Consider the following 15,631-nt stretch of genomic DNA (forward strand, 5'->3'; position numbering starts at 1 on the left):
AATGCATCCATGAATGTCACCCGGTAGTCAGAAAAAATAATGAAAAATCCTTAATCTCTCAACACCTAGATAAATTAAACCACAACTACAACTAGGGAAATGGTTAACATTTAAGGTCAAGCCAAATCCAAAAATGGTAGGGTATTCTTAGGAATTTGGAATTCTGACAAATCAGCCATCAACAGATACACAGAGATAAACCCCATCTACATATCATTTCTAAGATACAACCCCAAATCAAGGGGAAAAAAAGCAGTTTGGAGCATATTCTTCTTCATAGCAAACATCCAGATAAGCAGGAAACTGCACCAGGAAAGAAACAATAGAAGCAAAAATCCAACAATGTGAAAATTATATACTAAGACTTGCAAGGCAAGCTAGCATACATTTTATATATAAAATGAAGAGAAGGACGAGGGGGGACATGATAGCTGTGTTCCAATATCTCAGGGGTTGCCAGAAAGAAGAAGGAGCCAAGCTATTCTCCAAAGCATCTGAAGGCAGGACAAGAAGCAACGGATGGAAACTAGTCAAGGAGAGAAGCAACCTAGAACTAAGGAGAAATTTCCTGACAGTTAGAACAATTAATCAGCGGAACAACCTGCCTCCAGAAGTGGTGAATGCTCCAACACTGGAGGTTTTTAAGAAGAGACTGGACAGCCATTTGCCTGAAATGGTATAAGGTTTCCTGCCTGAGCAGGGGGTTGGACTAGATGACCTCCAAGGTCCCTCCCAACTTTATTATTATTATTATTATTATTATTATTATTATTATTATTATTATTATTATTATTATTATTATTATTATTATTTACTAGCCAGTATATATACTGTATATTACTTCACTCTCCTATGCACTGATGATGTTACCTAGCTTGGTAATGAAACATCTGCAGGAAAGTCATTTCGAGTTTAGAAAACACAAGAATCCAACATCTTAATGTTGTTAGTTAAAAGTGTAATGGAGTTGGAATTTGAAGTGTACTTCCATGATTTGAAGAGAATATGATTCAGTAGAGGAAGTCTGAGCAAACCTTTCTCAATCAACAGCTGCATTCCTTCAGAGATAGCTGTCAGAATCGTGTGTTAATGATGGTTAATGATTGAAGCAGAAAGAGACAGGGCCAGAGTGAAGACCATGCGTCCTCTTTCTGGCATCTTTTTTTCCCCTTTCCTCTGTCAAATCCCCTTTTCCTTCATCTATTCTCTTTCTGGATCCCTCTTCTCAGTCACTTGCAAGGCTGCTTTTGAAATTAGATCAAGAGACTCATAAAATAAGGGAAGTGCCATAGATTCAGAGCGATCAGCTTTGAGACTGCAGAGAGGATGTGCAAGGCAATTCTTCCCAGGTCTTGTGCGAAAGGGAGACAAGTTGAATGGAATGATATTATTTCTTGGCTAGTTTAGAATCTTATTTCCTGTGTTGTGTTTTCTCTTCTAAAGGGCCGTGTGCAGATGTGGGTGGATATATTTCCTAAAGATATGCCTCTTCCGGGCCCTCCTGTTGATATTTCACCTAGAAAACCCAAAGGGTAATTTATGATACATGCATTTCTTCTTCAGCTTCAAGTAGACATTTGCTAATGTCCTGCATCTTTCATAAGGCAGCAATTCCTGTTGGAGGGAAAAAATCCCTCAAGCTGAGCTGGTCCCCTTGCTATTATAGTAGCATATCCATCTATTTTTTGTGACACAAAATGAAGAGAGTTTGCCACGACAACTTTAGAGGATTTTCCTTTTTGCTTCCAAACCCTGAAATTTGCTTTCCTGTTCAAGTACAAATCAACCTTTGTAATTTTAAAGAGCAGACAAGGTTAGTTAAATAGCTCCTTAGCCAGCAAGAAATTCCAGGGTTTTTTTGACAGGGATCTGAATGTCCTTTTCACTTTAAAAGTGTCCGCCATTTTCTAACCCTCATTTGCGCTTGCTGTCCTTAACTGACATTGTTTCGTCTAGCAGAATTCCTTGAAGAACTCCTGCATTGTTAAGAGGAGTTCCTGCTCTTTCTAGTAAAATAACCATTGCAGGTTTTTAGCTTGGCAGAAATGCTTCCCAGATCAACAAATATTTTTTCTGCATCATGAGCATTGATCCCTATTTCAAGTTTGTTTTTACACTAGTAGCAAACTATCATCTGTTTTTAGCTATATTATTTTCTATTGTGTTGTCGCCAGAATTATTAAAACCAATTTGCTGCTATCTAAGTTAGAGTTAAGGCTTTCTGAAAAGAACTTTGCTTATTTGTTTATTGGCCCTTTTTTACTATTATAAATATGCAAACGTATCAGCTTAGGTGTTGCAACCTGAAGAAATTTGGCAATGCTTATTTAATACAATTTCAGATAACAAGTGCCATTATCAAATTGACTGTTCAGAAGGAGCATGTGATGAATAGGAACCAGACATAACATCCAAAGAAAATTCAGACCTCATTTAAAAAGTTTTGAGAGGAGCTTGGGTAAATGATTAATTAGGGAGTGAAATAATTTTATAAAAATATATATCAACTTTGCTTAGTTTTAACATTGATTTGGTTTTTAAAAAACATACACAGCTCTCTATGAATGAAGTTAATTAAGTCATTTTTTTAAAAAAAAATCTTCATAGCATGTAATTTGCACCAAAGGTTTTAATTTAAATTTGGTCTCTTTAAGAAGCAGGATCTATACAGTATTTAATAATGCAAAATTATTGTATACTTCGGTCTAGCCTTTAGTTCATAGAAGCTATGTTGTAGTGAATTTAAGCACGGGATATAGCATGTTCAATAAATAGAGAGCCAGTTTGGTCTAGACCAGGGGTAGGCAACCTCAGCTCTTTTATGACTCATGGACTTCAACTCCCAGAATTCCTGAGCCAGCCAAGCTGGCTCAGGAATTCTGGGAGTTGAAGTCCATGAGTCATAAAAGAGCCGAGGTTGCCTACCCCTGGTCTAGACACTAGTGGTTTAAGCCTTAAGGCACCAGGCTAGAAATTGGGAGACTGTAACTTCTAGTCCGGCCTTGGCCATGAAAGCCAGATGGCCACAACTTTCCCCAACCCCAAAGGCCTGTGAAGACTTGAATGTTATCTCTGTCATTTCAATGTAAGAATCTTTTAACCAATCATCAGAATTATCAGAATCCTGATCAACAATATGACCAGAGTGAGGGATTATAAATTACCATTCTCCCTGTGTGACTTTATATTCCATTAACTTGTGACTTTTCCCAATTTATTTTCTCTCCCTCCTCCTCAGTTACGAACTAAGAGTAATAATCTGGAATACTGAAGATGTCATTCTGGAGGATGAAAATATCTTCACAGGACAAAAATCAAGTGACATCTATGTAAAAGGGTATGTCTGCTTATACCCTTTTGGGGTATGTGGCTTGCAGATCACATCAATTATTTAGCATGGGGGAAATTAATTTTTGATCAAAGCCATTCATCAGTCTGGAGTCCCTGCCAGGTTTGCTGGGAACATGGCATTTTATAGCATGGCAATGAGATGTTTTACAGCAATAACTCTGGAAATTCAGCTTCCACTTAGAATTCAAAAGGCATAGAACTGATAAGGGTTAGGACTAAAATTCAAAAGTAATTGAGAATTCATATGTAGTCTCAGAATGTAGTTGCAGTTGCAGATAATTTAATCAGTTTGCACTTTTGTATAATTCTATCACCCAACATTTATAAACAAGTTAAAAGGTAGCTTCCTTTGAATTTTGCTTACCTCTATGCAGATACTGTTTGTTTTCTTTTGCAAATCTATGGAAGTGGTTTTTCCATTGCTTTCTTTCTGGATTTTTAAAAATGTCTGCGCCTGAAGTTTCAAAGTCAACCGAGTGAACCCTAACCCATTAAAAAGCACAATTAAAAGTCACTTTAAATGATTATGAAATCTGGTAGCCCTTTGAGGATTCCAGAAATACTGCTTTATTGCTGAAGCACATAGGAGCAAACCTTTGAAAATCTATGCAAAATCTTCACTGCCCCTTTGTAAAGACAACACTGTCAAAAAAGGAACTGTTCTGAGTCTCTTCCTCACATTTCCTACTGTCCCAGGGCTGAGTAACTGTTTCTCTTTCTCTTGGCTCTCTCAATTCTAGTTTATCATTGATTTATGTTTTTAAAATGGTAAGTAACAGGGGCACAGACAATGTTAAGTAATATAGCCATAAAGTAAAAGGTAAAGGTTCCCCCGCACATGCGTGCTAGTTGTTTCCAACTCTAGGGGGCCGGTGCTCATCTCTGTTTCAAAGTCGAAGAGCCAGCGCTTGTCCGAGGACGTCTCCGTGGTCATGTGGCCGGCATGACTAGACGCCAAAGGTGCACAGAACGCCGTTACCTTCCCACCGGAGTGGTCCCTATTTTTCTACTTGCATTTTTATGTGCTTTCGAACTGCTAGGTTGGCAGAAGCTGGGACGAGTAACAGGCGCTTACTCTGTTACGCGGCACTCGGGATTCGACCCGCCAAACTGCCAACCTTCCGATTGACAAACTCAGTGTCCTAGCACACTGAGCCACCGCATCCCTATAATATGGCCATGGGTATAGACAATTTTCCTTCCAGAAAAGCTGAAGGTGTCACTGAATCTGGCATTTGTAAGATCTCTTCTGTGTATTGGGCACAAAATGTTAGTAAAGTATTTGGCTGTTTGTTTATTTATTGGAAGTTATTATTTCCTCAATTCCAACAAACTCTTGCAAAGTCTCCCTGGTATGCCTACTGTATAGATTTTGGGAGCAAAGTTAAGTTCTTTGGGGAACATCCACGGAGTATCAAGGTGTGTAAAAAAAGGTCAGGGTTTGATTGAATAGTTATGGCTGCCATCTTGACTTTCTTAGCATGTACTCTCTAGCTCCCCTGCCCTTGCAGATATCCCTCGGTCCTTTCTTAGGTCAAGATCAAAACTCTGGCTACTGTGCAATACTATTAGGAACCTCTATGGCTAGACCAGAAGAGAACTCTGGAAGTTGAAGTTCACATATCTTAAAGTTGTCAAGGTTGGGAAGCTCTAGGCCAGGGGTAGGCAACCTCGGCTCTTTTATGACTCATGGACTTCAACTCCCAGAATTCCTGAGCCAGTCCATGAGTCATAAAAGAGCCGAGGTTGCCTACCCATGCTCTAGGCTATTTCAGTTCAGGAAAGAATCTATTGATACACAAGCCAAATACAAGATAGAAGTCATCAACTGATTCCTAGGAACATCCCCAAAGTGGAAATTTGTGTGTTCAGAGAAGTCCTAACTTGATCAGAATCTGTTGAAGATGCCAAGTCAAGTAGGACTTCCAAGATCAAAAACAGCATTTTGAATTGTACTTGGAAGCTGACAGGAAGCCAGCAGAGAGCTTGAAGAACAAAAGTCCTGCGTTCGTGTCAGCTTTTACCCCATCAAAGTGTCCTAAGACACTTGGTTTTGATGCCAATGATCTGACTACTTTGTGGATCGCAAATTCCCATTTCACTTTGTCATTCTCCCCACACTCATCACAGATGGTTGAAAGGCCTCGAAGAGGATGGACAGGAGACAGATGTCCATTACAACTCCTTGACGGGAGAAGGGAATTTCAACTGGCGCTTTGTGTTTCCCTTCCGCTATCTCCCACCTGAAAAACAAATGGTTGTCTGCAAGAGGGAGAGCATATTTTCCTTGGAAAAGACAGAACGCAAAATGCCTCCAGTACTGCTCCTCCAAGTGTGGGACTTTGAACGACTGTCTTCTGATGACTTTCTGGGTAAGAAGGGCTGGGACACTGAATGGGCACCACAATTACACATCTCCTCCTCTCCAACAGGACCTGGGTGATATTCCAGAAGTGGAATTTTCTCATGAAACCCCATACACTCTTCAAAGCCCCACCACTTCCACCTGCCAGCCTTTTTTCCTTTGTCAGTAATGGGAAGGAACCATTGCTCTCCCTTCCTTTCTGAGTTGGAGGAAACATTCCTGTCTCTGAGCAATAGCAACAAGCACTTAGACTTATCAATAGCAACAGCACTTAGACTTATATACTGCTTCACAGTGCTGTGTAGCCCTCTCTAAGCACTTTACAGAGTCAGCACACGGTCCCCAACAATCTGGGGTCCTCATTTCACCAGCCTTGGAAGGATGGAAGGCTGAGTCAACCTTAAGCCGGAAAGATCGAACTCCTGGCAGTGGGCAGAGTCAGCCCACAATACTGTATTCTAACTACTGCGCCGTCACTCATGGCAACCGGACTTCTTTCCAGAATAACAGAATAAAAGAGTTGGAAGGGACGTTGGAGGTCTTCTAGTCCAACCCGCTGCTCAGGCAGGAAACCCGGCCTATACCATTTCAGACAAGCGGTTGTCCAATCTCTTCTTAAAAACTTCCAGCGTTGGAACATCCACAATTTCCTTTTGGTTTGAAATGTTTTGCTGCTTTGCCCCCAAGTAGTTTCTTCAGTTTGAGCAAGTTGATTAGGGGGATCCCATATATGTCCTCTAGTGTGGACATTCTCAGGGTGGATCCAGGGCGGTTTCATTTCTCACCTAATCTGAATAGGTGAGTAGGCAGAGAGTCGTTAAGTGTTTTTCCTCCTAAATTCCTCTCTTAGGCAGGTCATTAAATGTGATCTCCCTGATGAATGTGTGAAGCGGTCATGATCTTCCTGGGGACTGAAGCAAGAGCAGCATAAAAAGTGGGGGGGGGCAGATTGTGTCTGAGACCTCCACATTTATTGAGGAATGGGTTTTTCCACTTTGGCATAAATGGATTCCTTCCCTTCTCTTTCAACCCATCTATCTCCCCTCTCCAAAACGTGAGCCTTATTGTGCTTGAAAGAATGTCTTTTTGCTTTTCCTTTTAATTTTTAATTGTTACTTTATTCCTGAGTGAAGATTAATTCGTGTAAATAGTCAAGAAGTTCAGGGTTTTTTTTAAAAAAAAAAGAAAACCGTCTAGAAAAGTTCTTTAATGCATAGAATCCAGATTGCTACACTATGGGTGGATTGTTCTAAAGACGCAACTTGACTGAACTGTGATGCAAAATAGGTTGCTGCCTTATATTGGGGCGGAATGCTTATCCATCCTTGTTGTGTTCATAACAGGTGGTAGTTGCTTTCCCGGGTTTCTGAAGGAAATCTGAATCTCATTTCAACTTGGGAACTTTTTTTTTAATTTTTATTTTAATTTAATTCCATTTATATCCCGCCCTTCTCCGAAGACTCAGGGCGGCTTACAAGCTTAGCAGTAGCCTTCATTCTATGTATATGCCTGCTTATTAGGGCTTTCACACACACACCCCCAAGCGGCATTATTACAAAGTCAGCTTAATTGCCCCCAACAATCTGGGTCCTCATTTTACCTACCTCGGAAGGATGGAAGGCTGAGTCAACCTTGAGCCTGGTGGGATGCGAACCTGCACTAATTGCAGGCAGCTGGTGTTACTTAAGGAGGCCTTAGCCCACTGCTCCACCAAGGCTCATCTAATGGATGAAGAATGGAGAAGGTCACACTAACTTATTTTGCAGACGACTTCTGTAAACACACATCCAAGCTTTTCCTTCTCTAATCACTGTAACAACCAGGGCTTTTTTCCTCATAGAACGCTCAGAACGGGGTTCCGGCACCTTTTTTGGATGGAACCTTATAGGGTAGGCAAGGCAGGTTGTATAACATGTGTGAGTTCCGGCACCTTTTTCTTTTACAAAAAAAGCACTGGTAACAACGATAGAAATGTTGAATAGGTTTTACTCTTCTGAAGTACTTGGAGCTTAGCCAAGAGCAGAGAGTTGATCTCGGAAAGTTATGCGGCCCATTAAGTGTTTGATTAATGTAGAATTTTATTCTGTGGTTCACAGGCTCTCTTGAAATGAACTTGAACGGCTTTCCTCAAGCGGCCAAATCTGCCAAGCATTGTGACATAAGCATGATAACAGAAACGGAGAAGAACAAAATTTCCATATTTCAGCAGAAGCGGGTCAGAGGTTGGTGGCCTTTCAGCAAAGCTGGACAACTCACGGTAGGTAAACAAACCAACAACAACAACAACAAAAAACCCCATTAAGGTTCAAATGTCTTAAGGGTGGAAAGCATTTCATGCATGATGAATCCAAGTGGTCTTGGACTGTTTTCAGGCTTCAGTCTCCCCCACCCCCCTTAATTTCTTTCTTCCTGCATCATCCCAGGTGTTACAAAGATTGCAATCCACTCATTTGCTCTGGATTTAGTTCCACACAGACTGGTTATAGTGATTCTCTCTCTCTCTCTCTCTCTCTCTCTCTCTCTCTCTCTCTCTCTCTCTCTCTCTCTCTCTCTCTCTGTGTGTGTGTGTGTGTGTGTGTGTGTGTGCGCGTTTGTAAAATTTATTGGCTGCCCAGCTTTCCACAGGGCAACTCTGGGTGGCTTACAATCTTAAAAAGATAAAAAGTATACAAATATTAAAAGACACAAATAAAATACTGTACGGTAGAGGTATAGGGCCACCTTGTCTGGAACACTACAGGTGCACTGGTAGCTACAGCAGTTTCTCCAACCAGTCCCACCACCATCCCTCACCTATTCCACATCACATATTAAGAGATAAGATAACCTTTATTTTTTACTATGAACACACTGGCCCACATGTGCTGTCAAAAGAAAGTATATATCTACCCATAAACATACATACCATACATATACACATGATAGATAGATAGATAGATAGATAGATAGATAGATAGATAGATAGATAGATAGATAGATAGATAGATGGATGGATGGATGGATGGATGGATGGATGGATGGATGGATGGATAGATAGATAGATAGATAGATAGATAGATAGATAGATAGATAGATACAAAGAAAGAGCACCAAGGATTTCTAACTACCTCTTGGTATGGTAGCTAGAGGTAAAGGCTTCCCAGGACTAACAAACATTTCCCAAAACTTATTCTAGAGGCCAGTGCTAACATGCCAGAGGGCTGTCAGACCTTCAAGAAAAGCCACAGTCAAAAAACAGACAGGACAGGTGGGCTGTTTTGAGTTAGAATATTTTAATTTAATTTAATTTATTAATATTTCTATACCGCCCTTCTCCCTGAGGACTCAGGGCGGTGTACAGGGCAAGAATAAAACACAGAAATGTACAAAAATTAAAAGATAATTAAATGCATGCCCGATTAAAATACAATAAATACATAGTAAAAACCCCAATAAAAATGATAAAAAAAACCCACCAATCCCCCCTCAGGCCAGGCCGGCTTGCTCGAACAAGTATGTTTTCAGATCGCGGCGAAAGGAGCGCAGATCGGGCGCCGTCCGGAGCTCAACCGGTAACTGGTTCCATAGCTCCGGGGCGCCCACAGAGAAGGATCTCCCCCTGGGGTCCACGAGACGGCATTCTCTGACCGGTGGCACCCTGAGGAGGCCCTCTCTGTGGGAACGCACAGGGCGCAGGGAGCTTGATGCCGGCAGCAGATGTTCCCTGAGGTACTCCGGCCCCATGCCATGGAGGGCTTTGAACACCATTACTAGCACCTTGAATCTCACCCGGCATATCCAAATCTTGAAAGTCTGTCCAAACTTTTTCCCCTGTCTCAACTTGTACCAAGCAAAATCACGATGGGATTATTTTGATTTTCTTGATCACATTGTCCTCTTTCACGGGACTACTTTTTTTTTTTGCAAGTTCTCGATGTAATTTTCATTTATACCATCCTTATCCTTATCATTGATTTGTGCTTTAAATTGTAAGCTGCCCTGAGTCTTCGGAGAAGGGCAGGATATAAATGGAATTAAAATAAATAAATAAAAATAAATAAAAATAAATAAAAATTTCTTTACAGGTACATAGTGACTGAGTTCTGAGCCAGGCTAGGAAAAAAAGAGAACCTGACTTTCACAACTTGGATGTTTTCTAAACTTTAAAAAAATACAATTGCACTGGTTTTGACAAAATAATAGTAAAATAAAATAAAATAAAAATGAAATAATAAAATGAAATAATAAAACGAGATAAGATAAAATAATAAAAGACAGTCTTAACTGAAAGCCCAATCTTATCATAAAGCAGGGATAAATCCCGAGGGATGGACTTAGATTACAATTCATTCTGTTTTAAAATCTCACTAACTGTATTCTCATAAATATTCTAAATTGGCACTGTTTTGAGTTACTTTGTGGCTGAAGCCAGCTTATTGGGTAACAATTCACTGTCTTGTGCAAACTTTGAGGGGGGGAAAAAGACTTAATTCAGAAAAGAGGTTAAGGGGTTAACCTATATTAATTCAGCCACTGACATTTTATGCAACTGCTGGCTTCAGTGTTTTGATTGAGATTGTTCCTCCTCTACTCAGCACTGACTAAATTTCAATTAGAAGAAAAGATTTATAGCAGATGACACAGCCATAATTAATCCAGACACATTGTGCCCCTGAGGCACGGTGAGAGCCTGAAAGAAAATGTCATTTTCTAAGACATCTTTCCTGTGTAAGTATACTGTAATTTTCCACCAGATTCACTGCAAACAGATACAATAGGTCCTGTAGATGCTTTTTCAAAAGGCGACTGGACTTCATTTTTCCTTGAAGACGTTTCGCTTCTCACCCAAGACGCTTCTTCAGTTCTGACTGAATGGGAGAGAATGGAAGGATTTATATTCCTCGCAGTCATCTGGTCGTTAGCCCTCTTTCTGAGAGTCACTGAGGTCACTTGGAAGTTTATCTTTGCCCTCAGGGTCACCTGAATAGTGCAAATGGGTGTGGAACCTCCTTGGAATTGTTGAAAGGGTTGTGTTTTAAACAGGAGATAGTTGGTGTTGTATCCCTCCCCCTCTGTTGAGAGAGGGCTGTTCAGTCTTAATGTAGATGTCCTCTTTGAGCCCTCTTTCAAACCAGTGGTCCTCTCTTGTCCAAAAGTGTGAACTTTGCTGTCTTCAAAGGCAGATGGACTGCTGAATTTTGTCCTGATGGATTCGTTCTCTTATGTTGTGCCATGCGTTTGTGAAGTGGTTGTTCTGTTTCTCAAACGTACAGATCTGTATATGTCTCACTGCATTGTACTGCATATATCACATTATTCAGTTTTATTCTGTCTGGGTGTTGTATCCTTGGGGTGGACAAGCTTCTGCCTTAGTGTATTTTGGGGTTTAAAGTGTGTATGCATATTGTGTCGGTTGGTCCTGAGCTTTTTCGGACATTCCTGCAACGTATGGAATGAATCTCCATAGACTCAGATATAATAGGATGTTATGGTCAGGAATGTGTAGTTCTGTGGATCGCCAGACTTCCAAGAGATTGGAAGAGTTTGAACTGCCGGATATTAAAAACAGAACATTATCCCTTTACGTCAATGTTTCTCAACCTTGACAACTTTAACTGGCTGGGGAATTCTGGGAGTGGAAGTCCACAGCTCTTAAAGTTGCTAAGTTGGGCTGGTGAAATATCAGAAGTCAGGAACTACAATAGCCAGGTGACAAATCCTCAGGTTGCTAGAATGTGGGAATTCCAGCATTTTGCCTAAAAGAGATAAAATTGCAGATAGTGGATCAGCACCGTTTTCCAAGAATTGATAGTCCTATTCATTTTCAGTTTTAGCTTCTGAAATCTCATCATTGAGACATAAACCCGAAGCCACAACCACATCCTTTTAATGCCACTATAACCGGATAAACTATTAACCACATCCTTTTAGTACCACAGTAAGCAGATAATGTATTTTGAGGAGTTTTGAGTGCTCAATGCACTGCAGAGAACATAAAATTGAAATCTGCATGGATGGTGCAACAAATACAGGTCATCCTCCGCTTATAACAGTTCATTTAGTAACTGTTTGAAGTTACAATGGCACTGGGAAAAGTGACATGATTGTTTTTCACACTTACGACCATTGAAACATCCCAGTGGTCATGTGATCAAAATTCGGACGCTTGGCAACTGGCTTGTATTTATGGCAGTTGCAGTGTCCTGGGGTCAGCTGATCCCCTTTTGCGACCTTCTAATCAGCAAAGTCAATGGGGAAGCCAGATTCACTTAACAACCGTGTTACTAGCTTAACAACTGCAATGATTCACTTAATAACTGGCAAGAAAGGTCGTACAATGGGGCAAAACTCACTTAACTGAGTCTCACTTAGCAACAGAAATGTTGGCTCAGTTGTGGCCATAACTTGAGGACTACCTGTATAAGAACTGGGGAAGTTCGAAGCTATCTTCACGCACGTGCTAAATCAGAACAGAACAGAACAACAGAGTTGGAAGGGACCTTGGGGGTCTTCTATCCCAGAGGCCCCCAACCTTCTGGGCACCAGGGACCAGTGGAGAGAGGTTTTTCCGCAGACCGGGGGAGGGACGTGGTTTTGTGTGCTGCCTGCATCCTACAGAGGTGGCTTTGCTTATTTGTGCGGACCGGTTGCTGGCATGTTGCAGCCCAGTACCGGTCCACAGACTGTGGGTTGGGGACCCCTGTTCTATCCAACCCACTGTTGAAGCAGAAGACCCCGTATCATTTATGGAGGGCTGAAACTGGATAGGGAAGAGGGCTCAAAATACATTTCTTCCTTCTTGGCCTCAGAGCGTTGCTGGCAGATTTGAGGCAGAATCCTTCTGAGGGAGCCTAATAAAGAAAAAATTCCTAATATTCACCAGAACACCAGTATGGCTTTTTTCCAGACCTGCTGGCAACACATCGAGGCTGGGCAGAGGAAGTTAGGACAGGCAGTCCTTGACTTAAAACCATTTGTTTAGCAATGCTTCAAAGTTAACAACAGTACTGAAAAAAGGACTTACAACCTTCTTTTCACACAACTATTGCAGCATCCCCATGGTCAGGAGATCAAAATTTGGATGTTTGGCAACTGGCATGTATTTTATCACGGTTGCGGTGTCCCAAGGTCATGTGATCTCCTTTTGTGACCTCCTGCCAAGCAAAGTCAATGGGGAAGCCAGATTCACTTAACAGCCGTGTTACTCACTTAATAACTGCAGCGATTCACTGAACAACTGTGGCAAGGGAGGTCTTAAAATGGGGCAAAACTCACTTAACAAATGTCTCACTTAGCAACAGAAATGTTGGGCTCGATTGCAGTCGTAAGTCACAAAAGGTGATCACATGACCCTGGGACATTTGCAACCATCATAAGTTCATTCCAGTTGCCAAGTGTACAAATTTTGATCATGTGATCATAGGGATGCTACGGTGAAAATTCTTTAATGATTAAAGCATTCATTAGGAGATCTTTAAATATTTTGGACCAAAAGTTCATCTCCTTTTCAATCCAGGGCAAAGTGGAAGCTGAATTTCATTTAGTGACAGCCGAAGAGGCTGAAAAAAATCCAGTCGGCAAAGCTCGGAAGGAACCAGAACCTTTGGAAAAACCGAAGTAAGTGGCACAAGTTATCCCAGGTTTATCATACCTGGAATAGGTGATGAAATGAACTTCTAACTTTATGTCCATTCTGAAGCCTCCCATCCTTCAGGTTTGTCCTTGACCAAGTGCCACCTTTTATAATATGTTTATCGGACACAGAATGCTAAATCAGGATAAATGAGAAACAAAGCCATTACCATGATTTATTATGGTATATAAGTTTAATAAATATAAATATAATATATAAATATTTAATCTCCTCATCGGGACATTAGAAAGATGGCTGTTTTCCAAGAATGCTGACCATCTGCCTTACATATAGATTCAGTTGTGCAGCTATTCCTTGGAAAGACCCTAGGAAGTGAGCAGAGTTGTAGGAACAGGTGGGCAAGCAAGAGAAAGAATGATTACTCACAATTATTAATTTCCCATATAAATACACCTGCTCGGATATTCTGAAACTCTTTCTTCCCAGCCTGGCTGCAGGGTTCCAAAAATAAGCTAAAGCGGGGGAGATGTTTGAGGTGTGCTTGACAACGTGTTTGCCTAGATAGAATCTATATTCTCAAATGGAATTTATCCACTCGTGAATCACATGCAGAAGAGGACCTATAGGGCTTAAGAGTTAAGTACTACTAATACAGGGAGTGCTTTTACAGTTTTGGTACTGTAATCAGTACCGTAATCCACTCGGGCATCAAAAACCATCATCTGTGCCTCCCTTATCGTGGTGCAATGTGAGAAACGGCTATTCTAAGAGCTTTACCACCATAAAAATCATCAGTGAATTGGTAACTAAGTTTGAACTAGTAGCTTCCATTCCTCACTGTTCAGAATAATTATTTCATTGTGTAATTCTTTCTCTCCATCAACTAGCCTCCAGGTATAATTTTGTACATGCAACAAAATGTAGTGCGTGCAACATTGCAGTATAATATTGTGTGAAAGAGATATATACTCAGGCCCCTATACCAATCACAATATATGTTATTAATTAATATTTCGGAGAAAATAGAACGTGCTTAGTAGAAGGGATGCATCAAACAAGCAAGGTAGTGTTTAGAACAAACTGTCAACCAATTTGAGCATTTAATATGATTTATATAATAAATTGTTTATGAGGCTTGGCTTTTCGTGTACTTTGTCTATATGTGTGTTTAGTACACACACACACACACACAGAGAGAGACAAAATTTTCAGCTGAAGAGGGAGATGATAATATACTCACTTTATACATATTTACTAAGTTTTCTCTTCATTTCTTTCCCTTTCTAGCCGGCCTGACACATCCTTCTCCTGGTTTGTGAATCCGTTCAAGTGTTTGTATTATCTCATCTGGAGAAATTATAAGAAATACATCATTATTGGGCTAATCCTAATTATTTTAGCTATCTTCTTAGTACTCTTCTTCTATACACTGCCTGGAGCCATCAGTCGTAGGATTGTTATAGGAAGAGTTTAGAATCCCTCAGCCATGCAATTTATTAAAATCAAAGTAAATAAAAAGCTGGCTTTTATTCATGCTCAAAACATCCTCTGACTCAGGGGTGTCCAACCAGGACAACTTTAAGATTTGTGGACTTCAACTCCCAGAATCCCCCAGCCATGCTTGAAGTCTACAAGCCTTAAAGTTGCCAAGGTTGGACACCCGTGCTCTAATTTTTTATTTCAAGATATTTCTGATACATATCTCAAGAAGTAAAATGTCAAAGTAAACAAAGAATAGAATTGTATTGAAGTACAGTCCAGCTGTGTAGAAAAAAATTATCAACAGCTAAAGGAGCATGTCGGCTTTGAATACTAAACATTTCTGTCTCAGATTAACAAACAGACTAGTTTTATGAAGATCATAATGTTAGATATTATCATTCGTTGGGATAGGTGGCTTTTTATCTTTAAAAAACAATCTATTCAAATTGTGCAATTGTTTTTCTTCACAAATTTCCCTAACTTATAAAGCTTTTATATACAAAGACTCTGTCACAAGCAGTTGTTAACATAAATTGTTTTTAATGCAAATTCTAATGTAAATTTCCCTCATGTTATTTGTGTTATGTATGGATTTTTTAAAATGTGAATGTCTCTGATGTAAAATTAATACAGCTTTATATGAATATAAATATATGTGGGTTTTGTGTGTGGAGAAGATAGAAGGATGTCCACAAAGAGGTTCAAAAAAATCAAAATGGAGGCTCATGAAAAGAGGCGTGGGTTCGATTGTTCAGCTGCATCTGCCATCTTGACTTTGACCCAACCTGCTGATGCCCCTGGAAAGACAGTTGCTAACAGTCACCATTCAGAATAAAATACAGAATAACAGAGTTGGAAGG

The 15,631-nt window shown here is 40.3% G+C and overlaps 1 protein-coding gene across 3 annotated transcripts in view; it reads left to right on the forward strand.

Moving 5' to 3' along the window:
- Positions 1-15,421, forward strand: part of FER1L6 (fer-1 like family member 6) — a 102,856-nt gene extending 87,435 nt beyond the window's left edge. For all 3 annotated transcript variants that reach the window (XM_083360546.1, XM_083360548.1, XM_083360547.1), the window contains 6 exons: positions 1,444-1,532; positions 3,239-3,337; positions 5,482-5,723; positions 7,813-7,973; positions 13,212-13,312; positions 14,577-15,421. In XM_083360546.1, coding sequence (XP_083216672.1) covers positions 1,444-1,532; positions 3,239-3,337; positions 5,482-5,723; positions 7,813-7,973; positions 13,212-13,312; positions 14,577-14,763 — 879 coding nt within the window. In that variant the 3' untranslated portion in view covers positions 14,764-15,421. The remainder of the gene's footprint in view (positions 1-1,443; positions 1,533-3,238; positions 3,338-5,481; positions 5,724-7,812; positions 7,974-13,211; positions 13,313-14,576) is intronic.
- The last annotated feature ends 210 nt before the right edge of the window (positions 15,422-15,631 follow it).

This window comes from Vipera ursinii (genome assembly GCF_947247035.1).
Source record: "Vipera ursinii genome assembly, chromosome: 3".
In the NCBI taxonomy this organism is placed as follows: domain Eukaryota; kingdom Metazoa; phylum Chordata; class Lepidosauria; order Squamata; family Viperidae; genus Vipera; species Vipera ursinii.